Raw genomic sequence first — 26,819 nt, 5'->3', positions numbered from 1 at the left:
TATAGCTAGATTATAAAAAGTTTGCCAAACTCTCGGCCTTATCCTTAGATATGGAATAGTAGGTAACAGCTGTCTTATAAAGTAAGATTTTCTCCTAGTTCCAATATTCCTGGTTCTCCAGCATCGCTTTCTGGCCCTTTAGTAAGTTTTGTAATTTACTTAATGCTATGTTATAAATTCCTAAAAATAGTTAGAAGGGTTTCCACTGGAACTAAAACACGTGAGATGAAACAGTAACAAATGATAAAGAATTAGGCTATGAAGTAAAAAATTTACTTACGTTATGTGTCATCTCAAAGTACTTCTGACAGGCTACCTGGTAGTGTGTCCCCTTTACCAAATCCAAAATCTAAGATGAATGAGGAAAAAGAAAGAAATCACAAGTTAAGTTTCTTCTAAACCACAGTAGCTCACAGGTATTGGCCTTTTCATAATCTTCACTCCAGATAGGAAATGCAATAAATCATGTAGTATGTTGTACTTCTGCAGTCTGGACACTGTGATAATTTTGACATTATATAGTAGCTATTTGGGTCAGCATTAAACCACAGATGACAAGTGGTCTTTCTGACCTACCAACTGTGAATTTTAATAACTTTACCTTGAGAACAAGATGAAAATAGATCCTGGTATTATGACTGACAGTTATTGTCAGAATATCATATGGCAACATCTCTCCCAAAATTTATAGATATAAATCTAGTAATCTAATGGTTGGTGCATGAAGCAATCAAGTATACTATTTAGATTTTTATTTTCCACATTACTTGTTTATACAGATACAGCATAAAATACTGCTCTGTGTGCCCATCAGGAAAATTTAATATAAACCTTTTGGATGACTATCTGTGAAGGAGAATGCTTCTACATTCAATCTGATTTGTCCTTTTTGAAATGAAGTTATTTCTAGTAAAGCTCAGCAGAATGTGAGTGAATAGTCTATTCTGAACACCTATTAGGAACATCATCCTATCTTTTGTAAATACAATTTGCTGTCCAATTCTACTTCACATAATCTCTTCAGAGTGGTGCCAACTCCCATCCTTATCAGCAGACTGCAATGCCAATTGAAAGTTGGAAATTTTGTTGCCTCCCAAAGACATAAAATGTATTTTTGGCCTATTTATCAAACACAGTAAAATGCTGGAATTAAGAGATAACCTCAAATGAAGGGAAACATAATTCTGCAGAAATGTTAATTTCTACTCCCTTTCAAAAGGCTGACCCTTCCTGTCACAAAAAGAAATAAACATGAAGCCTCGAATTCCTGCTACCCTTATTGAATATAGCTTTACATCTTTTGACAGAAATGCAAGAAAACTCCATTTTTTTGGCTTATTTGCCTGATTCTTGTACTCTGAGTTTGTAGTCCTTGCTGTTCACATTTTAGACCTCACTGTGTGACACATTAAGTCACTCGGCACTCACTGAAGTTACCCTTTTTGTACTGAGGCAGCTTGCAAAATAAGGGGCATGATGCAAAACTGACAATAATGTGCTTAAAAGACCATTTTCTCTGATTGTCTTATAGATTACATTTCTGAATTTCATGTCACCTTTTATTAAAAGGCTTGTAAAATGCCAACCAATCAGCCCAAGATACAGCCTGTCTACCAATTTGACTTATTAGAGATGAAATTATGAGAATAAGTTGAATTGAATTAATTCAGTTTCACTATGAAAAAGAATTTACAGAACCAAAGCTCAACCATGTGGTAGATAAGTTCCTTTTTATGTAAAAAGCAATAAGTCCCACATTTTATTCTCTATATAAACATTTCTGTTCCATTGTATAAGTTAGAAATACAGGGAGTATGGGAGGAATAGACAAACTCTAGATAGGGCAGAGAGGGGGATTAGTATGATGGTGGAACGTGTGGGCATCATTATCAAAAGTACATGTATGAAGACATGAATGGGTGTGAATATACTTTATATAAAACCAGAGATAATAAGAATTGTGATACATTCCACTGTCATGTATTTAAAAAAATAAAAGCCATTAAAAATACACTTAAGTATCTCTCTTGTAAATATATACGTACAATGTAATACATGTCTTCATAGCCTATTTCCCAAACATGTAAAAGAATCATAAATATTTAGGTGATACATACATGTAAAAAGTTAGTAAGGAAAACTGACATAAGTCACAACGTGAGAAAAGGGAACTTTTTTTTTATTTGTATGGATTTGCAAGTGAATTTCAATCTTTTTTTTAAATACCCCTATACTGGGATTGAACCCAGGGGCACTCTACCATTGAGCTCTTTTATTGAGACAGGGTCTAGCTAAGTTGCTGAGGCTGGCCTCTAATTTGAAATGTTCCTGTCTCAGAAGTCACTGGGATTATAGGCATGCACCACCTCGCCAATTATATTCTTAAAACAACTTCACCAATGAGGTCATAGCGTTATGAGGTGAAGAAAGACTCTGTAAATGTGTAAAGACTTAATAACCTCCACCCCACTGGCTAGGAAAATTGTTCAAAGACAGATAAATTTAGGCCTAAGGGAATGAGGCAGTGGAGGAAAAAACCAACGAATGAGAAAGACTGTTTTGAGGAAAGTAGGTATTATTGGTAGATATCATTTCAGAGATGAAGACATTTATCCTCTTAACATAGGGGATGTCTGTATCTCATGAGGACAGTAAATTTAAAAAAAAATTAAGTCATGTGTGACTTAATGATCTTGCCTTCCTTAAAAGGAATATTAAAAAACTTGCATGCTTTTAAAATTAAAACAAAATATGGGTCATTGCTCAAAAATCCAACTAATAAAAATATAATTTCAGATTATGATCTGTATTATAGAGATACAGGAAAAGACAAAGGAATTCTTGTGGACCATTTTTCCTGAGTAAAATAGGAAGACACTGCAATGTTCTCAGCATAGTTAACATTTTTTTTTTTTTTTTTAAAGAGAGGGGGAGAGAGAATTTTTTTAATATTTATTTTTTAGTTTTCGGCGGACACAACATCTTTGTACGTGGTGCTGAGGATCGAACCCGGGCTGCACGCATGCCAGGCGAGCGCACTACCGCTCGAGCCACATCCCCGGCCAACATTTTTAACAGAACTTTTCTGCCTGCTGGGCTGGGAACTGACTGGAAAAGGCAGGCGTAGAACAGGAGTTCATTACAAGAATCCAGGGACTAGCTGATGGATCCCTGGACCAATGTGGAAACAGCAGTAGTGGTAAGTGATCAGATTTGAAGACAGAAGTACTTCCTACTAATGGTTATAAACTATTTATACAAAGGAGATATTCTGCATGAAAATACTCAACAGGAACCTGTTCCCCAATGTTTTAAAATGCATTACATAACACTCTCCTTTCCCTCCTTTATTTAAGAAATTGTTTGATTTACTAAATAAAATGAACTAGTTTTAAAATTGTTTCTTATGTACTGGCATTTACATATCACATAAATTTTAAAGACCAAAAATACCTACTAGTCACTAAACAATATGATCAACAGAGGAGTATAACATGTGATATCTCAAGTCTTGGTGTTAGCAAAGCAGGCATGCATCTAAGATGTTGCTGACTTCAAAATCTGCCCAAGTGATTCTGGTGTTCTACTTTTTGTATGGAGTGAAACTTAATATATTTTGTACTTCATTGTTGATTTTTCTAGTATGAACATCATCAATAAGCTCTATAAGATATTCTGTAGGTATCTCTATTTTGAGGATAGCACCAATATCACTCGCTGGTGAGTTGGAAGAGTTCAAGGCAGGAAATACAAAGCTAAACATGGGAAGGAAAAGAAAATTAAGGTTTGAAAAAGACAGACTTAGATTTTGGCATTTGCCAGATTGCTAAGGACAGATGGCCTGAGACAGAGTTTTTGGAAAAAAATTTGGGGTCAGAATTAAAATACCCCAAAAGGTAAAGAAGTGAAAAAGATCGTATAGTCAGACAACAGTAATTTTTGAGAGTGTTGGTTGCCCTAGCGTAGGTTCTGAACACCTAGACCTCTATAAAGCAATAGCTCCTGTATCAGGCCATTTTCTATTGCCGTAACAAAATACTGGGTACTTATGTCTATATGTTAAATGTTTTATTAGCTGGCAGTTTCATCTGTTTGGCCTCTAGTGACAACATGGGATGGAAAAGAGCTACAGGTATAAGAGATCACATGGCTTCTTCTTTTGATAATAATCCACTCATGGGAACTGTGTTAATCCCTTCTGAAGTTGATCCTACAACATTACCATGTGATGGTCTCAACTTCCAGCTCATGAGTCTTTGAGGGATACACTCAAAACAGATTCCTGAGGCTGGCCCAGAGCAGAAATGGAACTGATCAAGAAAACAAAAGCAATACAGAGGTGGAAACTCATTGAGAGAAAGAAATACAAGAGGAGATAGGAGAAAAAAAAAAAAAAAAACAGGAAGACAAACCAAGTGGGAGAAAAATGTGGAAGTACAGAGATAAATGGAGCCCACAGCTTGCAAACATCAAAGTGTAACCCACAGCTTATAAAAGGTATTTCACATCCATTCAGAAAGGACCAAAGCTCAACATGATTTCCTACTGCATATAGTATTAATTCCAAATAATTTAGTTTCCTCTGACCTTTAGAGAACTATTGAGGGCCAACTCTGATGCCTGGGCTACAGGGTGCCCAATTCTGCTTTAGAAACATATAATTAATCATATCAAATAAAGGCTCATTTGAAAACAAAGACAAATTTCTGTGAAGATCTAAAATGGCAAGTCTAGATATTAATACCAATATCTCCAGACAAATACAAATGTCACATAATAAACAGTTCATTTATTATTCCAACATATTTCACAAGTAACCAAAAGGCTAAGAAAAATTGTGAAGTAATAATATCAAAGTAATTCATATTCCTTAACCTTTCTATCAGTTGACTAAAGTCCACCTGAAAAATTTTAGATTTTTCAATACAAAGCCATGTAGTTTTTCATCTTCACAAAAAAGCTCATTGTATTTGATTTGTAGTGTTTGGTAAAACCATTAATTATACTTCATCTACGTTTCATCCTCAGGCAATTTACTGCTGTTTTTGCCCCCCCCCCCTTGTAGAGAATTCTATGGTAGCTAACCAAGTTATTGTTTCATTTGCACAATGAAGAACAAATAGCTCATAACAGTCACTCAGAAAAATAACTATCTGAACACATGTGATATATTTATCAACACTGCTGGGAAATGCCATAGATACAACAGAAATAATAGAAATATCTAACATTTTATAACTTTGAGCTTCTTTCTTCCTAATACTCCCTAATATTTCATGCCAGGTACAACTTCCTGTCTGCCTTTTGCTTCAGTGCCTGCCAATGGGGCTCAGATGATTACCTGTCAGCAGAATGTGCCCACCTGCCCACCCTTGGCTTTGGTGAGAAGTGTGCTGCACAGCTAGGTAAGCTGTGATCACCAATTAGACGTGCGGCTAATCTATTGATAGTTCAAGGTCATGTTCTGTTTTATGTAGAAGCAATAATAACCTTGCTTCTGAAAAACTCCCCCTTTCAAAATTAGATCAAACTGGTATTTTCCCACTCCATTTCTAACCTTATTTCAAAGGTGAAAGAAAATGTGGTCCTGACATCAAGACTGAAACACTTTCAAACACATGACTTTGCTGGAGTTTCTCACATAATCGGCATAGCCTGGTTGCTCTGCTGCGACCTTCACTTACTGTCAGATCAGCACTTTCATTCGCTTACAACATCATATGTCAAGAATTTTTCTGACTCACTCTTTATTGTCTGTAAACATAGTTATTGATTGAGAGATTCTACCTTTCCTCATCCTTGTCTCTTTATTGCAAAGCTTCTTGATTTATTCTTTTCTCACTCAAAACTGCTTGTACCTATTACCAGAGTAACTCTCCTAAAAGCCAAGTCTAGTTTTACCTGGCATTGATGGCTCTAAGTGGAGGATGGAGCACACACTATTCATTACTATTCGCAGCTCTTTCTCCTCACGTCTCGGACTCTCTCTAGGATCCTCTCCTCCCCCGTACACAATGTGTTTGGAATTTTAGCTCATAAAATTCTAGTGATGACTTCTTGGAGAGTCTCTAATACATTGTTCGATTTGGTTTAGTCCAAAATTACCTATTTCTTTATGGCAGTGTTAGTCCACAGAACCCAATTTTCATACATCTCCCAGAACTAAGCTTCCTCAAAATACACCCTTTAACAGGCTTGCCTCCTGCAAGTCTCTTCCCTTATCCTGGTGTAGTTTTCTTTTGTCACACTTATTTAGCTGTCTCCTCTACTGGAATATCAGCTCCATGAAAGCAGGAGTCTCCTTAGTTTTATTTATCTATATTCCCACTGCCTTGAGCAGTAACTGTAATATATCACTATCCAATTATTTGTTGATACCGAATGAATATTGTTCCATTTGCCTAATATGCCTCACTTCCTGCCACTGGAGAAACTCTTTCAAGCCCAATTCAACCATTGCTCCTTCTGTGAAGCATGCCCTCCTACTTTCTCAATTGAAGATCTTTCCCCTCGGATTCTACAACTAACAGTTTCAATACTTTTTTTATATTAATGCAGCAATTATCATAAATAGGTACCAAGATAAGGATTCTTATGAGCAATTTAAACTGCTACCCCAAATAGTAAATTTCTCAGTGCACATCAACATCTTAGGTTAAAGGATTAGAACTTTTAGGGAAGGATAAATGAGAATACATGCAAAGAGATAAGAAGAAAAGTGTTGCCAAACCTCATTTCCATAGTTCAGTTACTAATTATCACTGTGATTTGGGCATTCTGTTTTTTTTTTTTGGGGGGGGGGGCTGACATAAGAGTCAGCCAGTTCACAATCACAAACTATTATCTTTATACAAATGGCAAAAATATTTACGCTGATGTAATAATTCTTTTCAAAGATCTTATTAAAAAGAAGTGTATCATATCTCATTAGATATGCTATTGGAAATAAAAGCAGAACTTAGAATCTGCCACTTAAAGATTTTTCCAAGGACTAGAGAATATGCCACAATGATGCCCACTATTCTCTATAAGTAATACGTACCAATTGATGGCCAAAAAGATAAAGATAGACATGTTAACAAGATATATATTGTAAATTGAGAGTAAATACCACCAAGCCTGAAATGGCTTAAAGCTCAACAGAACAAGAATCTGAAATATTTGCTTTATAAAATCAGGTTGGATTTTATGTGTGTCCTATCATAAATGACAGTATTATATCATTGAATGAAATTCCTCTGTTGCTATCAGCAATTTCTCATGTAATGAAAAATTAACTATGAAAAGATGCAAAAGTGCTGTTTTAACACAATACATTTCCCATTTTAAAGCAATTTTAATGATTAACTTTTATCTAATAGTGGCATATCACTTGACTTTCAAAGTGATTTCTCTGAACTGCCTAGAATACTAGATAATTATCAAATAATGTAGCTATAGTCTGTTTTTTTAAAAAAGGAATAATATATGCAAAAATCAAGTTAGATGTTTAGTGATAAAACCAAAATACAATCTGGCCTGCTAATATCAATTCCTGCTCAACTTCCCATCTTTTCCTTAATGCAGTTCTGAGGTTTACTAAGAACAATGTACACATTTTCGACCACACCACTGTACTCAGTAATCAAAGTACTATTCCCATAAATCAAAAGAGGTGTTTCTGGACATAAAATAGACACAATGCTGCTCTTAAAAGCAGTTACTGTTCGTATAGTAATGAACAGACTGAATATCACTATCCATTGATAAGTACTCCTTACTTAAGGAAATCATAGGAATTTTTAGGTAGTTCAGATTTATATTTACATTGAGTAAGGAGTCACTGAGATTTATCTTTGCCATAAAACCTTCTTGACATAGTTACTTTTATGTCTTTCAAACTGTCTTTTCTGAAGGATTTCTTCATTAAAAGATGTTTACCAGTTTCAGATTTAATATGGTCACTAACTTTCTGAAAAATTTTGGATTATGAATAACAAGTTAATTGACCTCACAAAAATATAAAGGGCCTGGCTCAGTGGTGCATTCCTATAATCCCAGTTATTCAGGAAGCTGAGGCAGGAGGATTGCAAGTTTAAGGCCAGCCTGGGAAATTTACAAGACCTTGTCTCAAAACAAAATGTTTTTTTAAAACCATATAAAAATAGGTATAGTTCAATGGTAGAGCACTTGCCTAGCATTTATAAGGTCTTGGGTTCAATTTTTGGAATCACTAAAAAAGTATAAAGATGATAAATTTTGAATATGAGAAAAGCTAATATCGCTGTTTTTTGAAACCACCTATTAGATTTGCTTAAAAATAATCGTTATGTTGAATCAAAATTCTAAAATAATTTCATTAATTTTTATTTTAGCAGTTCTAAAAAATAGTAAAGTTTCAGAAACATTAAGATAGAAATACATTTGCAAATAACATATCACTTCAATCAACAAACTTGGAAAATGCCTCATTCACAAGTCAACATGTACAAGTATTGGTTGTAATAAGTCAAAACACTGGGAGCAAATATTGAAGTACAATGTGGACACAGAACCAATGTGCTCTAACACTTGACAGTCACAGGGCCAACTACTTAGAGCAGTGTTCTCCAATAATGTTATCAGTAATTTTAAGTTTTGTATGCCAGTTTTCAAAAGTTAAAAACAGATGAAATTACTATTAATACATTAAATCAATATATAAAATAATCTTCATTTTAACATGTAAACAATGTAAAAATATCACTACTAAGATATTTTACAATATTCTCTGCCCCTGTGCTAATTTTCCAAAGCCTGGCATACACGCTTTCCACTTAGAGCAAGTGATGCACTAGAGCCCACTCCAACTGGCTTGTGAGAGCTCATTGTGCACACCTACTCCCACTGTTTTCAAAAGGGTTTAGTACCATCACACTGTTAATTTGACAACAGCCATAGTAGGAATATTTATACAACAGAAATAAGTAATGACATACATCAGATTTTTAAAAATTTTCCTCCAAAGAGCTGCCTTACCAATATACCAGTGCCTTCAAGACATCTCACTTTGTATCAACCACATTTCAAATGCTCAACAGTCACTTGTAGCTAGTGGTTACTATATTGGACAGTGCAGACAGGTCATTCAGTTAGCAATTTTTAATAGTCAAAATGTCCTGTTTCGTAGAAAATATAAAAAACACAAACTGTCCCTGAGAAAGACATGTACTTGTACAGATAAGGACTTTAATCAACTGTCTTAATACGTTCAAAGAGCTAAGGAAACCAGACAAATGGTAAAAGAAACCAAAAGAACAACGCCATAACAAAGAGAAATAGCAATGAAGAGAATGTTACAACCTTGATGGAATGGACAAATTCCTAGAAATACATAATCTGAATAAACCTGAAACAAGAGACTGAATCAGAATTTAAAAGTGTCCTAACTAGAGAAGCCTAGGACCAGATGGCATCACTGCTGAATTCTACTACTCATTTAAAGAATTAACACAAACCTTTCTCAAACACTCATTAAAAAAAAAAAAAAAAGTTGCGCTGGGGATATAGCTCAGTTGGTAGAGTACTTATCTCACATGGAAAGTCCATGGGTTCAATCCCCAGCACCAAAAGAAAAAAGTCGAATAGTCCTTAATGCATTCTGCAACTAGTATCATCTTGAGAATAAAGTCAAATAGACATCTCAAGAAAAAAATAGACTTGTATCCCTCAGGAATATAGATGCAAAAATCCTCAATGAAAAATTATCAAAGCAAACCCAGGAGCACACTTACAAGATTAGAAACCATGACCACTGGGATCTATCCTAATAATGCCAGGTGGTTCAAAATCTGAAAATCAATTGATATTAATGAAGGGAGAAAACAGTCATCTCAATGGAAGCTGAAAAGTATCTGATATCCAACATCCTTTCGTAATTAAAACAAAAATAATCCCAGTTAAACCAGGCATAGAAGGGGACTTGCTCAAGATAATAAAGGACATTTATAAAAAGCCAGTTAATATCATACTCAATGGTGAAAGTCTAAGAGCCTCCCCTCTAATATCAGGAGCAAGACCTGCTTTCATCACTGCTATTTAACATTGTACTGGAAATTCCAGTCAAAGCAATTGCATAACTCTAGATAGAGCAGGGGGATGAGGGGGTAGGGGGGCATGGAGTTAAAATTGATGGAGGAATGTGATGGACATTACTATCCAAAGTACATGTATGAAGATTCTGATTGTATACAAAGTATATTCACACCAATTCGAGAAATGAAAAATTGTGCTCTATGTATAATAAGAATTGTAATGCATTTCGCTGTCTCATATAAAATTAAAAAAGCATCCAGGGCTGGGGATATAGCTCAGTTAATAATGCTTACTTCACATGCACAAGGCCCTGGGTTCAATCCCCAGTACCACAATAGTAAAAATAGATAAAAGGCATCCAAATGGAAACAAAGAAGGAAAGCTATCACTATTCCCAGATAATATGGTCTTATATATACAAATATCCTGAGGAATACACAACAAATCTATTAGAACTAATAAATTAATCTAACAAAGTGCCAGGATAAGTGAATTACACATAAAAATTAGTTGTATTTTTAACACCAGTAATGAAAGATCAGACAAGGAGATTCCAAAGGAATAATAAATGGAGGAATAAATTTAGCCTACAAGATAAAGATGTGTGCTGAAAACTGGGGAAAAAAAAAGGGGGTGAGGAGAAAGAAACTAAAAGATCTAAATACATAGACAGCCCATGTTAGGGAGTGGAATATAATATTGCTAAAATGTCATCATTACACAAAACAGATTCAGTAAATCCTTACAGTTCTAATGACATTTTTCAAAGAAATAGTCAATTGTTAAATTCATATGGAATTGAAACGCGAGAGGTTTGTCGCATGGAGGGTAACACTGCTTATTAAGCAAATCGCCCCGCGGCTAGAGTCTGCAAGGCGCGCTGGGATAGAGACGCAGGGTTACAGCGCTGCAGTTTCTGCCAGACGCGCAAGCACCGCACTCAGGGCTGAATTCTGGGTTCGAGACGGGGAAGGAAGCGGTCCATCTCGGTTCTCCACACCGGTCAGACCACAGAGGAGGCCAGCAGCCACCATGTTGGTAAACTGACGTCACCACACCTGTTTTTGACTGACCGCAGCTCATTCAGCCATAGAACAGGTAATTTCAGGCTGCGGCTTGCAGACAGATTGCTAGGGTTCAGCGCCTGGGGGCTTCTTAAAATCTGATCTTATCGGAGTGAACACGGAGCGCGGGGCGGCCGAGTCCCGGCTCCCGGAACCGTCCCGGAACCGCCCTGGCTCCGGGCTGCGGAGCCTGCGGAGGCTGCTTCTTGGACCCTGCTAATATCAGAGCAAACACGAAACACCAAGAAGCCGAATTCCAGCTCCCGGAACTGAGCCCGCGGGGACTGCTTCTTGGAGCTTACACTTATAGGAGCTTACACCGAGCACAGAGCGGCCGAGTTCCGGCTCCCGGAACCGTCCCGGAACCGCCCTGGCTCAGGGCTGCGGAGCCCGCGGAGGCTGCTTCTTGGACCCTGCTACTATCAGAGCATACACCAAACGCTAAGCGGCCGAATTCCGGCTCCCGGAACTGAGCCCGCGGGGGCTGCTTCTTGGAGCCTACACTTATAGGAGCTTACACCGAGCACGGAGCGGCCGAGTTCCGGCTCCCGGAACTTCCCTGGACCGGGGCTAGGAGCCCGCGGAAACTGTGTCTCGGTCCGGGTCCTGCTGAGGGCAGGTCAGGACTCACCCATTGCTTGGGTTGCCTGGCAAGGGGAACGAAATGCTGCCATTCGCATAGGATACCAACATGGCAGAGATCTGATGTCAGCAGAAAGCGGTGGAGGAGAGATCTTCATCAATACCAGCGGTGACATAAGCAGTTGGTCTCCTGGTAAGGGGGGTGAGGCTCAGTCACCCGAGTCTCCTCAATTTGTCCTCGAGCCAGAGGGAAGGAGCCGGGCCGCCGCCAGCCCCCGGAGCAGGCCCAGCGGCTCGCCAGCGTGGTGACCGCGTGACCCCAATTGGAGAGGGGGCGGAGCGGAGCCGCCACCCACACCCGCCAGGTGGGCAGACCCACGACCCAGTAGTACATGGGCGTGGTAGGAGGGGCAGGGCAGAGCCGCCCTTCGCGCTTGCAAGGTAAACAGACCTGTGACAGCCTGGCGGGTCAGGCCCAGTGGCCTGCCAGTGTGGTACACACGTCACCCCAACTCGAGTAGGGGCAGAGCAGATCCTTATCCCACGCCCGGATCAGGCCCTGCCGGTGTGGTGGTCACGTGACCCCAATTGGAGTGGGGGTGGAGCGGAATCGCCACCCGTGCCCGCAGGGTGAGCAGACCAGTGATCAACCTACAGATCAGGCCCAGGGGTCCGCAGGCGTGGTAGGAGGGGCAGGGCAGATCCGCCGCCCGCGCCTTCAAGGTAGGCAGACCTACAACAGACCGGCGGATCAGGCCCAGGAGCCTGCCGGCGGGGTACAAACACCACCCTAATTGGAGTAGTGACAGAGCAGAGTCGCCTCCCTTGCCAGGAACAGACCCAGCATCCTGCAGGCGGGGTAGTCACGACACCCCAATTGGAGTAGGGGCAAAGCAGAGCCTCCACCCGTGCCCGAAAGGTGGGCAGATCTGCGACCGACCAGCGGGACAGGCCCAGTGGCCTGCTGGTATGACAGACACGTCACCCCAATTGGAGTAGGGGCAGAACAGAGCCGCCACCAGCTCCCAGAACAGGCCCAGTGACCTGCCGGCGTGGTAGCCACGACACCCCAATTGGAATAAGGAGAGAGCAGAGCCGCCGCCCGCACCTGCAGGAAAGATACGCAAGCAGTATGAAAAGACAAGGAAAGAAAGGACCACAAGCAATGCAGGTCAACGCAACTTTAGAAGAGGTAACAGCTGCAGCAGATGGAATGTCAGATAAAGAATTCAGGATATACATGCTTCAGATGATCTGGAGTATCAAGGAAGACATTAAACAGCAAAATCAGACAATGAAAGATCACTTCGACAACGAATTACGCAAACAAATCCAGGAAGCAAAGGATCAACTATACAGGGAGATAGAGGTTATAAAAAACAAGCAATCAGAAATCCTAGAAATGCAGGAAGCAATAAACCAACTTAAAAACTCAATGGAGAATACTACCAGCAGAGTAGAACACTTAGAAGATAGAACATCAGACAATGAAGACAAAGTATTTCAACTGGAAAAGAACATAGACAGCTCAGCAAGACTGTTAAGAAACCATGAGCAGAACATCCAAGAAATATGGGATAACATTAAGAGACCAAATTTAAGAGTCATTGGGATACAGGAAGGTACAGAGCTCCAAACCAAAGGAATGAGCAGTCTATTCAATGAAATAATATGAGAAAACTTCCCAGACTTGAAGAATGAGACAGAATCCCAAATCCTAGAAGCCTACAGGACGCCGAATGTGCAAAATCATAAGAGATCCACACCTAGACACATTATAATGAAGATGCCCAACATACAGAATAAGGAGAGAATTTTAAAAGCTACAAGAGAAAGGAAGCAGATTACATTTAGGGGCAAGCCAATCAGGATAACAGCTGATCTTTCAACACAGACTCTGAAAGCTAGAAGATCCTGGAATAACATATTTCAAACACTGAAAGATAATGGGTTCCAACCAAGAATTGTGTATCCAGCGAAATTAAGCTTCAGGATGGAGAATGAAATTAAAACCTTCCACGATAAACAAAAGTTTAAAGAATTCGCAGCTAGAAAACCATCTCTTCAAAACATCCTAGCCAAAGTATTACAGGAAGAGGAAATGGAAAATAACAATGAAAACCAACAGTGGGAGGTAGGACAGTAAAGGGGGGGGGGAAACAATCAAAGAGGAAAACAAACAATGTTTAGTAACAGAAATAAACAAATATGGCTGGAAGAACAACCCATATCTCAATAATAACCCTAAATGTTAATGGCTTAAACTCACCAATTAAGAGACACAGGCTAGTAGAATGGATCACAAAACAAGACCCAACAATATGCTGCCTACAGGAGACGCATTTGATAGGAAAAGACATACATAGGCTGAAGGTGAAAGGTTGGGAAAAATCATATCACTCATATGGACTTCGGAAACAAGCAGGAGTGTCCATACTCATATCAAATAAAATAGATTTCAAGCCAAAGTTAATCAAAAGAGATAAAGAGGGACACTACATACTGCTTAAGGGAACCATACACCAACAAGACATAACAATCATAAATATTTATGCCCCAAACAATGGTGCAGCTATGTTCGTCAAACAAACTCTTCTCAAGTTCAAGAGTCTAATAGACCACCACACCATAATCATGGGAGACTTCAACACACCTCTCTCGCCACTGGACAGATCTTCCAAACAAAAGTTGAATAAGGAAACTATAGAACTCAATAACACTATTAATAACCTAGACCTAATTGACATATATAGAGTATACCACCCAACATCAAGCAGTTACACTTTTTTCTCAGCAGCACATGGATCCTTCTCAAAAATAGATCATATATTATGTCACAGGGCAACTCTTAGACAATATAAAGGAGTAGAGATATTACCATGCATCTTATCTGATCATAATGGAATGAAACTGAAAATCAACGATAAAAGAAGGAAGGAAAAAGCATACATCACTTGGAGAATGAACAATAGGTTACTGAATGATCAATGGGTTATAGAAGACATCAAGGAGGAAATTAAAAAATTCTTAGAGATAAATGAAAACACAGACACAACATATCGGAATCTATGGGACACATTGAAAGCAGTTCTAAGAGGAAAATTCATTGCTTGGAGTTCATTCCTTAAAAAAAGAAAAAACCAACAAATAAATGATCTCATACTTCATCTCAAAATCCTTGAAAAAGAAGAGCAAAACAACAGCAAAAGAAGTAGAAGGCAAGAAATAATTAAAATCAGAGCTGAAATTAATGAAATCGAAACAAAAGAAACAATTGAAAAAATTGACAAAACTAAAAGTTGGTTCTTTGAAAAAATAAACAAAATCGACAGACCCTTAGCGATGCTAGTGAAGAGAAGAAGAGAGAGAACTCAAATTACTAGCATACGGGATGAAAAAGGCAATATCACAACAGACACTTCAGAAATACAGAAGATAATCAAAAACTATTTTGAATCCTTATACTCCAATAAATTAGAAGATAGTGAAGGCATAGATAAATTTCTTAAGTCATATGATATGCCCAGATTGAGTCAGGAGGATATAGAAAACCTAAACAGACCAATATCAATTGAGGAGATAGAAGAAACCATCAAAAGACTACCAACTAAGAAAAGCCCAGGTCCGGATGGGTATACAGCAGAATTTTACAAAACCTTTAAAGAAGAACTAATACCAATACTTTTCAAGCTACTTCAGGAAATAGAAAAGGAGGGAGAACTTCCAAATTCATTCTATGAGGCCAACATCACCCTGATACCTAAACCAGACAAAGACACTTCAAAGAAAGAAAACTACAGACCAATATCTCTAATGAACCTAGATGCAAAAATCCTCAATAAAATTCTGGCGAATCGGATACAAAAACATATAAAAAAAATTGTACACCATGATCAAGTAGGATTCATCCCTGGGATGCAAGGCTGGTTCAATATACGGAAATCAATAAATGTTATTCACCACATCAATAGACTTAAAAATAAGAACCATATGATCATCTCGATAGATGCGGAAAAAGCATTCGACAAAGTACAGCATCCCTTTATGTTCAAAACTCTAGAAAAACTAGGGATAACAGGAACATACCTCAATATTGTAAAAGCAATCTATGCTAAGCCTCAGGCTAGCATCATTCTGAATGGAGAAAAACTGAAGGCATTCCCTCTAAAATCTGGAACAAGACAGGGATGCCCTCTCTCTCCACTTCTCTTCAACATAGTTCTCGAAACACTGGCCAGAGCAATTAGACAGACGAAAGAAATTAAAGGCATAAAAATAGGAAAAGAAGAAATTAAATTATCACTATTTGCAGATGATATGATTCTATATCTAGCAGACCCAAAAGGCTCTACAAAGAAACTATTAGAGCTAATAAATGAATTCAGCAAAGTGGCAGGATTTAAAATCAACACGCATAAATCAAAGGCATTCCTGTATATCAGCGACAAATCCTCTGAAATGGAAATGAGGACAACCACTCCATTCAAAATATCTTCAAAAAAAATAAAATACTTGGGAATCAACCTAACAAAAGAGGTGAAAGACTTATACAATGAAAACTACAGAACCCTAAAGAGAGAAATAGAAGAAGATCTTAGAAGATGGAAAAATATACCCTGTTCATGGATAGGCAGAACTAACATCATCAAAATGGCGATATTACCAAAAGTTCTCTATAGGTTTAATGCAATGCCAATCAAAATCCCAATGGCATTTCTTGTAGAAATAGAGAAAGCAATCATGAAATTCATATGGAAAAATAAAAGACCCAGAATAGCAAAAACAATGCTAAGCAGGAAGTGTGAATCAGGCGGTATAGCGATACCAGACTTCAAACTATACTACAGAGCAATAGTAACAAAAACAGCATGGTACTGGTACCAAAACAGGCGGGTGGACCAATGGTACAGAATAGAGGACACAGAAACCAATCCACAAAACTACAACTATCTTATATTTGATAAAGGGGATAAAAGCATGCAATGGAGGAAGGATAGCATCTTCAACAAATGGTGCTGGGAAAACTGGAAATCCATATGCAACAAAATGAAACTGAATCCCTTTCTCTCGCCATGCACAAAAGTGAATTCAAAATGGATCAAGGAGCTTGATATCAAATCAGAGACACGCCGTCTGATAGAAGAAAAAGTTGGCTACGATCTACATACTGTGGGGTCGGGCTCCAAATTCCTCAATAGGACACCCATAGCACAAAAGTTAATAACTAGAATCAACAAATGGGACTTACTCAAACTAAAAAGTTTTTTCTCAGCAAAAGAAACAATAAGAGAGGTAAATAGGGAGCCTACATCCTGGGAACAAATCTTTACTCCTCACACTTCAGATAGAGCCCTAATATCCAGAGTATACAAAGAACTCAAAAAATTAGACAATAAGAGAACAAACAACCCAATCAACAAATGGGCCAAGGACCTGAACAGACACTTCTCAGAGGAGGACATACAATCAATCAACAAGTACATGAAAAAATGCTCACCATCTCTAGCAGTCAGAGAAATGCAAATCAAAACCACCCTAAGATACCATCTCACTCCAGTAACATTGGCAGCCATTAGGAAGTCAAACAACAACAAGTGCTGGCGAGGATGTGGGGAAAAGGGTACACTTGTACATTGCTGGTGGGACTGCAGATTGGTGCAGCCAATTTGGAAAGCAGTATGGAGATTTCTTGGAAAGCTGGGGATGGAGCCACCATTTGACCCAGCTATTCCCCTTCTTGGTCTATTCCCTAAAGACCTAAAAAGAGCATGCTACAGGGACACTGCTACATCGATGTTCATAGCAGCACAGTTCACAATAGCAAGACTGTGGAACCAACCTAGATGCCCTTCAATAGACGAATGGATAAAAAAAATGTGGCATTTATACACAATGGAGTATTACTCTGCATTAAAAAATGACAAAATCATAGAATTTACAGGGAAATGGATGGCATTAGAGCAGATTATGCTAAGTGAAGCTAGCCAATCCCTAAAAAACAAATGCCAAATGTCTTCTTTGATATAAGGAAAGTAACTAAGAACAGAGTAGGGACGAAGAACAGGAGAAGAAGATTAACATTTAACAGGGATGAGAGGTGGGAGGGAAAGGGAGAGAGAAGGTAAATTGCACGGTAATGGAAGGAGACCCTCAGGGTTATACAGTGGAGGGGGTAGAGAGAGAGGAGGGGAGGGGAGGGGAGAGGTGGGGAGGGGGGAGGGTGGATGAGGGGAAAGGCAGCGGAGCACAACAGACACTAGTATGGCAATTTGTAAATCAATGGATGTGTAACTGATGTGAATCTGCAATCTGTGTATGGGGTGAAGGTGGGAGTTCATAACCCACTAGAATCAAAGTGTGGAATATGATATGTCAAGAAATTTGTAATGTTTTGAACAACCCACAATAAAAAATTAAAAAAAAAAAAAATAAAAATATTATTCCATAAAAAAAAAAAAAAAAATTCATATGGAATTACAAGAAGCTTTAAATAGCTCAAAGAATATTGAAAAAAGAATATTGAAGGATTCATAATTCCTGATATTTAAACTAATAAGCAACAGTAACCAAACTGAATGAGAACACAAGCACCTAAAGGTCAGATAGGAAGCAGGTGTCTACAAACAAAAGGATGCCGGGATTGCTAGCAATATGAGAAGCTGAAAGAAACGAATAGATCACCCTAGACCTGTCAGAGTGTGTGCACACACCCTGGATTTCAGAGTCCTGGCCTCCAGAACTTTGAAATAACAATTGTTTTATTGGAACTCGGCAACAGCAGCCGATATAAGATAGAATTAAATATATGTTGAATGAATAAAGTTGAAGACAGGCAGGTAAAAATTTCCCTTGCCAGCAAAGTGTATGTACATTTGATGCTCTACATTTAAAGATTTGGGTCTCCAACTGCAAATGAAAAAAAAAAAGGTCGTTTGGTACCAGGGATTGAACCTAAGGGTGCTTAACCTTAGGGAGCAACATCCCCAGCTTTTTTTTTTTTTTTTTTTTTTTGACAGTGTCTTGCTAAGGTATTGAGGCTGGCTTTGAACTTGCAATCCTCCTGCCTCCGTAGCTGCTTGGATTAAAGGCATGTACCACCATGCCTGGAAAAAAAAAATTACTTGTATGTACTGAACATACTTTCTTCTTGTCATTATTCCCTAATCAATGCAGCATAATAGCTATTCACATAGCATTTATGTTGTCTTCAACGTCATAAATCATCTAGAGATGTAGTTATATGCAAATACTTCACCATTTTATATAAGGGACTCATGCAAAGGAAAATTCTAGGATCCTGGAGTGTTCATGTATGTGTCCTACAACAAATTTCCTCAGACAATAAGGGAAATTTTTCCCCAAACTGTAAAAAATAGAGATAAGAAAAATAAACTACAGTAATCAAAACGGTGTGTTACTGGTATAAGGATAGACATAGAGACCAATACAATAAAATTGAGAACACAGAAATCACCCCATTTATTTCTGTCCAAATAACTTTTCCTCATTTGTGGTCTTGTATCTTTGTGAAATCATCTTTTGAACAAACAATACTTAGAAAACCCACAAATATGAAGTTGTACCCCCAACATCGCATACAAAACTTAAAATGGATCAATGACTTAAACTACAAAACTACTTAAAAAAAAAAAAAAGCACGTATTGGGGTAATAAAGATGGTGGAGTAGAAGCATGCTGCAATTTCTAGCTCCTCCACAATCAAACAGCTGGAGAACAGCTATGGAGTGAGATGGGTAACTGGGTTCAATTCTGGACTGACAGACTTGGAGAGATTCAGATTCTGATTATCAGAACAGAGCCAGAACGAGTTCATCAATCCTAAACCTGCCACTAAGTCACCAGCCCACAGCACAGCTTACAGGGCCTCCCTAAGAGCATCAGAGAAGGGTGGGGTGAAGACTGGTAATAGTCTCGACCTGGGACTTGGGAGCATACAAAGCAGCCACCCATAGCAGAGAAATCTAAGCACAGGCCTGCAGACACTGGAGAGATGGCCCCCTTGTGCCACTAGAGAACAAATCAGTACCCAAGTCTAAAATTGGACAGGGTGAAGACTGTGAAGATAGGCTCTGGTAATGAGGATGCTGATCTACACACAGGTAAAAGCAAATATACAGATCCACCACAGTACAGTGCTAACTGAGCCTGACCATTTCCCATACTCCCAACACCTGTGAATTGCAAATCTGAAGGTACCTGAAGTCCTGCACCTAAAAAATCTCAGCAGGGAGGAATTTTAAGTTTGGTGGGTTGTTTTAGGTATTGGGGATTGAACCCAGGGGTGCTCTGAGTTAATTTTTGAGACAGGTTCTTACTAAATTGCTGGGACTGGCCTTGAACTTGTGATCTTCCTGCCTCAGCCTCCCTAGCAGCTAGGATTGTAGGGCATGAGTCACCATGACTGGAAAATTTAAGTATTTTCAATATTAGTTTTGATATTGTCTTCCATGTTGGTTTGTTTCAAATCCCCTCATCATTTGTTTCACATAGTTTTATATAATTTCGTGATATTTCAAAAAATTAGCCCATTGATTATGTTTACTCTTTTTTTCCTACACTCACTTCTATTGTCTTATCTCATTTATCTTCATTCCATTTTTTCTTTCCATCTCTTGCCTCTATAGTTAGTATCAATTTAATCTTTATTGCTTAATTTTTCAATCTAGTATTACTTCACTTTTCTTCTGCTTATTAACTATAGTTGAGAGAACATTTTTAATAAGTGTTTATTATGTTAGTATAAGTTTGCTTTCAAATTTTCACTGCCTACTGGTGGTTATTCTTTTTTCAAAGTAGTGCCAGGGATTGAAAACAGCACCATGAACACACATGGGGAACATAGTAAAGAAAAATCACCGCACTAAAAAGACTTTCTCATACAGTACAAGAGATATCCATCCCAATAGATATTCAAATCTTAATATAGACACACAGGAAGCATGAGAAAAAAAGATAATAAAACACCTTCAAAATTTATAACTCTGAAATAACTGAATCCATAGATAGTAAAATAGAGGAATACCAGATAAAGAATTCAAACAGTGCCAGGTACAGTATAATTTCAACAGCTCAGGAGGATGAAGCAGGAGGCTGGAAATTCAAAGCCAGCCTCAACCATAACCATCTGGGCCCTATTGCAAAATACATTAAAAAAAATAAGGGCTGGGGATGTCCCCACTGAGTTCAATCTCTAGTATTCAGTTAAAAAAAAATTCAAAAAGTTGATTGTCAAAATATTCAATGAATTAAAGGAACTAAGGAATGAGAGGAGGACTTCAATAAATAGAGATTATGAAAAAGAACTGAATAGAAAACTTCAATAAACTAAGTTTTAAATTTCTTTGGAGATGCTCACAAAAAGATTAGATCAAGATGAAAGAATACCAAGGTTCAAAGGCAAGATAGATGAACTAGAGCACTTGGTAATAAAAGGGGAGGGAACTCAACTATGAGAAGACTATATAAGAGCTTTGAAACATTAAAATATCACATTTAAGACTCAGAAGGAAGGAATAAAGATACAGACTAATGGCACAGAAAACTTATTGAGGGAAATAATAGAACATTTCCTTAATCTTCGGAACATGCAGGTACTAGAGACTTTTAGAACTCCAAATCGATGTGACTTCTCTACACAATAATAAAAATGACAAATTCAGAACAAAGGAAAAATTTTAAAGGCTGTAAGAGAGAAGCATCCAGTCACTTATAAAGGCAAACCTATCAGAATAACAGCAGACTTCCCAGGAAAACCCTAAAGCCCAAGAGGAAGTGGAATGATATAGTTCAAAATTTAAATGAAAATAACTTACCAACCTGGATTATTATATCTAATGAAACTATCACTCAGAATTAAGGAATATAAACCTTTGAAGATAAGCAGAAACTAAAGGAATTCATGACCATCATGACAAGTCAGCACTGTAGAACATAGTTAAAGGAATCCTATACACACACAAAGATAAAAGGTGTGTGTGAGGGAATTTCATAAGAGTAGATAAGCAAATAAAAATTAGGAACAAATTAAACATCTCTCTATAACAAGACTAAATGTAAAATGGTCTTAATTTTTTAATCAGAAGAACAAGAATGGCTGACTGCATTAAAAAACAAGACCCAACTTCATGTTGTGTGCAAGAATCACACCTCACTGGCAGAGACTGAAAGTGAAAGAATGGGAAATACTATTCCAAGCAAATGAAGCCTAAATCCAGGAAGTAGCAGCTATTTTCATATCTAACAAAGCAGATTTCAAGCCAAAATGAGAGAAAACAAAGAAAGAAGGTCTTTCTGGTAAAGGGAACCATCCATCAAGAAGATACAATGAATGTAAATATTTATTCCCGGAACGTCAATACAACCAATTTGACATATAAGGACAGAAAAGCCCCAATACAATAATAGTGGGTGATTTTAACACACCAATCTAATGGGTCACTCAGACCAAAAAATAAAAAAAAAAATCTACAATGACACAGTTGAACTATATCAAATGGATTTGATAGAGACCTATTGAATATTTTATCCAACAGCTAAAATCACTTTATTTTTTGCTGCTCATGGATCTTTCTCCAAAATAGATTATATTGGGCCATGAAGCCAGTCTTAGAAATTAATTCCTTATATCTTATCAGATAATGGAATGAAACTAAAAATCCATAGCAAGAAAAACCACAAAAACACATGGAGATTGAACAACAAACTTTTGAATGATAAAAACAACATATCCAAACCTATGGAGAGAGTAGTTTATAGATATGAGTACCTACATTTTTTAAATCAGATCTCAAACTAATGATAAATCTCAAGGTCTTAGAAAAATGATAACATACCAAGTCCAAAACCAGTAGAAGGAAAATAGTAAAGATCAGAGATGAAATCAAAGAAATAGATAATAAAAATAACAATACAAAGGCCAATGAAAAATTTGGTTATTTGTAAATACAAACAAAATTGATAAACCCTTAGCAAAACTAACAAAGATATAAGACAAAAATTAACAAAGTTAGAGATGAAAAACAGATATTACAAGAGATACCACTGAAATCCAGATGATCATCAGGAACTATTTTGAAATTTATATCCCAATAAGTTGGAAAATCTAGAAGAAATGGATAAATTTCAAGAAAACATTACCTATCAAAATTGAGCCAAGAGGATATAGAAAACTCATACAGACCAGTAAGAAGCAATAAGATTGAAACAGTAATCAAAAGCCACCCCCCAACCCAAGTCATGGACCAGATGGATTCATAACTGAATTTTACCGATCTTTGTTGAACACCAATACTTCTCAAATTATTCCATGAAATTGCAAAAGCAAGAAACACTAAAGAAACCACATGGAGATAGGTTTGTCTTTATAACTGACTATCAGAATAACAGCAGACTTCAAATTCATTTTAAGAAGCCAGTGTCATTCTGACTCAAACTGTATAAAGACACTTCAAACAAAGAAAATTAAAAACCAATATCCCAATGAACATAAAGGCAAAAACCTTTAGTAAAATACTTGCAAATTCAATTCAATTCTTCATTAAAAAGACCATACACCATGATCAAGACTGTTCCATTCCACGGATAGGAATAAGATAAGGATGTCCACATTCATTACTTCTATTCAATGTAGTACTTAAAATTTTAGCTAGAGCATTCAAGCAAATAAATAAATGGGATTAAAATGGTAAACAAGTCCATGATCCCCAATATTATGAAATCCTAAAAGCTACACTGGAAGACTTCTGAAGCTGATTAACAAATTCAGCTAAGTAGCAGGATCACAAAATCAATAGCTTTGCTATACAGCAATAATGAAATCAGAAAGAATTCAGGAAAACAATTCTGTACAAATTAAAGCAAGATGAAATAGCCAGGAATAAATCTAACCAAGAAGGTGAAAGAACTCTAACAATTACAGAACACACTAGCATATGGAAATACTCCCACAGTCATGAATAGGCAGAATTAATATTGTTAAAATGGGCATATTATTGAAAGCAATATACAGGTTCAATGTAATCCCCATCAAAATGTCAATGATATTCTTAACAAAACTAGAAAAGGCAATCCTAATATTCACATAGAGGAACAAATGACCCAGAATAGCTAAAGGCATCACAGTACCCAATTTCAAATTATACTACAAAGCCATAGTAACAAAAATAACAGTACTGGCACAAAAACAAAGATCAGTTGAATAGGGGAAAAAAAGAGAAGACAGAACCATACAGCTACAATCATCTTATTCTTTACAAAGTTGCCAAAAACAACATGGGGCAGGGGAGAGACAGGCTCTTAGACAAATGGTGCGGGAGGGGGGACGGGATATCCATATATGGAAGAATGAAACTAGATTCTCCCCCCACTTATCTATAGAAAGTCAATTCAAAGTGGATTAAAGACCTATTATAAGACCAGAACCTTGCTATTGCTCGAAGAAAACAGGGGTCAACACTCAATATGCAACCACAAGCAATGACTTCCAGAATAGAACTCCTATAGCTCAGGAAATAAAACCAATAATTGATAAATGGGATGGCATCAAATTAGAAAGTTCTGGATAGCACAGCTAACAATTAACAGTGTGAAGAGACAACACAGAAAATGGAGTAAAATCTTTGCCAGCTACTCTTCTGATAGACAATTGATATCCACAATATATATAAAAAAAAAAAAAAAAAAAAACCAAGAAAAGCAACACTTTCAGTACATGGGCATATAACTAAACACATTTCTCAAAATAAGTACAAATGGCCATCAATTATATAAAAAATGTTCATCTTTAGCCAATAGGCATAATCTAAACTACATTGAGTTCCCATCTCACCTCAGAATTATAATCAAATATACAAATAGCAATCAATGCTGGTATGGATGTAAGGGGAAAGGAATTCATTGTTGACAGGAATGAAAATTGTTCTAGCTACCATGGAAATCAGTATGGAGGCTTCTCAAAAAAACTAAAAAATAGGATTACAATATGATCCAGGTACGGTGAAAGAATTAAAGTCAGTATATTTTAGAGATACAGGCACAATTCTCAACAGCCAAACTATAGAACCAACCTGTCAATCAATGAATGCATAAAGAAAATGTGGTATATATACACAATGGAGTTTTATTCAGCCATAAAGAATGAAACAATGTCATTTGCAGGAAAACGGATGGAACTAGAGAGTATCATGTCAAGCAAAATAAGTCAGACAATTATCTGATTTTCTTCCTTCCACGTGGAAGCTAGGAGGAGGTAGGGAATAGATGTCATGAAAGTAGAAGGGAGACTGTGAAGGGGACTTTGGGAGAGGGTGGGAGGGCAAGGTAGAAGTACTTTGAGTAAAACTAATCAAATCAAATTACATGCACATATAAATATGCCACAATAAAACTCATTGTTCCATATAATTAATATGCACTAATAAGGTCATGAGGATTGACATGTTTGAGATTAATAAGATGTCATAAAAACTCATTGCTAATCTTTATAAAAATAAAACTATTTTCAATCAAAAGACATTACTACTAAAGAGAAACATTTGAAAATCAGATATCTGATAAATGTTTTTTTAATATATTCTGTATGAGACCCTTAAGCATAACAACTCAATTCAAAAAGGAGCCAAAAAATTCGATAGACATTTCTTCAAAAAAAGATACACAAATGGATAACAAGCACATAAAAAGAAGTTCTACATAGTTAATCACTAGAGATGCAAATCAAAACCACAATGGGAGATTATTTCCTACCTATTAAGATGGTGCTATGTGTTGAACTGTGTACCTCAAATAAATCTCGTTACCTCAGAAAGTCATAATATGATCTTATTTGGAAATAGGATATTTATAGAGGTAATTAAAATAAGGTCACTATGAAGAGCCCTCATCCAATACTACTTATATCCTTATAAAAAGTAGAAACTGGACACAGAATACACAGAGAAAAAGTGGTGAGAAGACACACAGGGAGAATGCCATGTGGAAATAAAGGTAGAGGTAGGAATAATTCATCCAACGATAGTTCATGGTCTTCAGAAGGAGCCACCCCTGACAACACCTTGATATCAATTCTAGCCTCCAGAATTGAGACAATTTTTAAAGATACCTAGTTTGTTACAGCAGCCCTAAGAAACTAATACATAAATATATATTTTAAAAATGAAAATAAGTGTTGGTGAGAATGTGGAGAGATTGGGATCCTTGTACATTGCTGCTGAGAAGGTAAAATGGTGCAGGTACAGCCTCTGTGGAAAACAGTTTGACAACTCCTCAAAGAACTACCATATGATTGGATTCTATTCCTAGGTATATACTCAAGAGAACTGAAAGCAGTTTCTCAAATACTTGTACATGAATGTTTACAGAAGCACTATTCACAGTTGCCAAAAGAAGACAATCCAGTGTCCTTCAATGGATGAATAGATAAATAAAATATAGTACTATTCAGTCAATGAAAAGAATAGGATATTGATGCAAGCTACAAAACACGGGTGGACCTTGAAAACAAACTCTATGAAACATGACAGAAACTAAAGGCCACATGGTGTATTATTATACTCACAGGGAATATCAAAATAGGTAAATCCAAAGAGATTTAAAGCAGATGACTGGTTATTAGAAACTGGGGACTGAGTGTTTAATGGATACTGGGTTTTCTTTTGATGTATTGAAAATATTTTTGAATTCAACAATGTTCACTATATAGCATTATGGATGTACTAAATGCACTGAATTGTACACTTTAAATTATGTAAAATTCACTGCAATAAAAGCAACTAGAACTTTTAAAACCCTGTTACTACCTATAATTTACATTTTGTGAATTAGTCTCATCTTTATTTCATATTTGCCAATGTTTAAATAATACAATATACATATTCCTAAATTTAGGCACATAAAATTACTACTCACTTCACAGTAATGGTTTTTCATGAAAGAAGAAACCTAAAAGAATTTCAACTGAATTTAAAAATAAATGCCATAGGGAAGCAGAAGGAAGTAAATGATATTCAGTGTCCGGCACAGGTGTGAATCCTGGACTTACTGTACATTAGCTACATGGTCTCATCTATGAAATAGGGATAATAATGTTGAGAATCAAAAGAT

At 37.1% G+C, this 26,819-nt stretch overlaps 1 protein-coding gene across 6 annotated transcripts in view; it reads right to left on the bottom strand.

Annotated features, from left to right (window-relative positions):
• Positions 1 to 26,819, bottom strand: part of Prim2 (DNA primase subunit 2) — a 436,920-nt gene that overhangs the window by 6,985 nt on the left and 403,116 nt on the right. For all 6 annotated transcript variants that reach the window (XM_046432559.2, XM_058575226.1, XM_046432556.2 and 3 more), the window contains one exon: positions 281 to 349. In XM_046432559.2, the coding sequence (XP_046288515.1) occupies positions 281 to 349 (69 nt within the window). The remainder of the gene's footprint in view (positions 1 to 280; positions 350 to 26,819) is intronic.

This window comes from Marmota monax, unplaced genomic scaffold (genome assembly GCF_021218885.2).
Source record: "Marmota monax isolate L192 unplaced genomic scaffold, Marmota_monax_Labrador192_F-V1.1 WCK01_AAM20220418_F8-fsc00116, whole genome shotgun sequence".
NCBI lineage: Eukaryota > Metazoa > Chordata > Mammalia > Rodentia > Sciuridae > Marmota > Marmota monax.
This window is presented reverse-complemented; position numbering and strand designations above follow the sequence as displayed.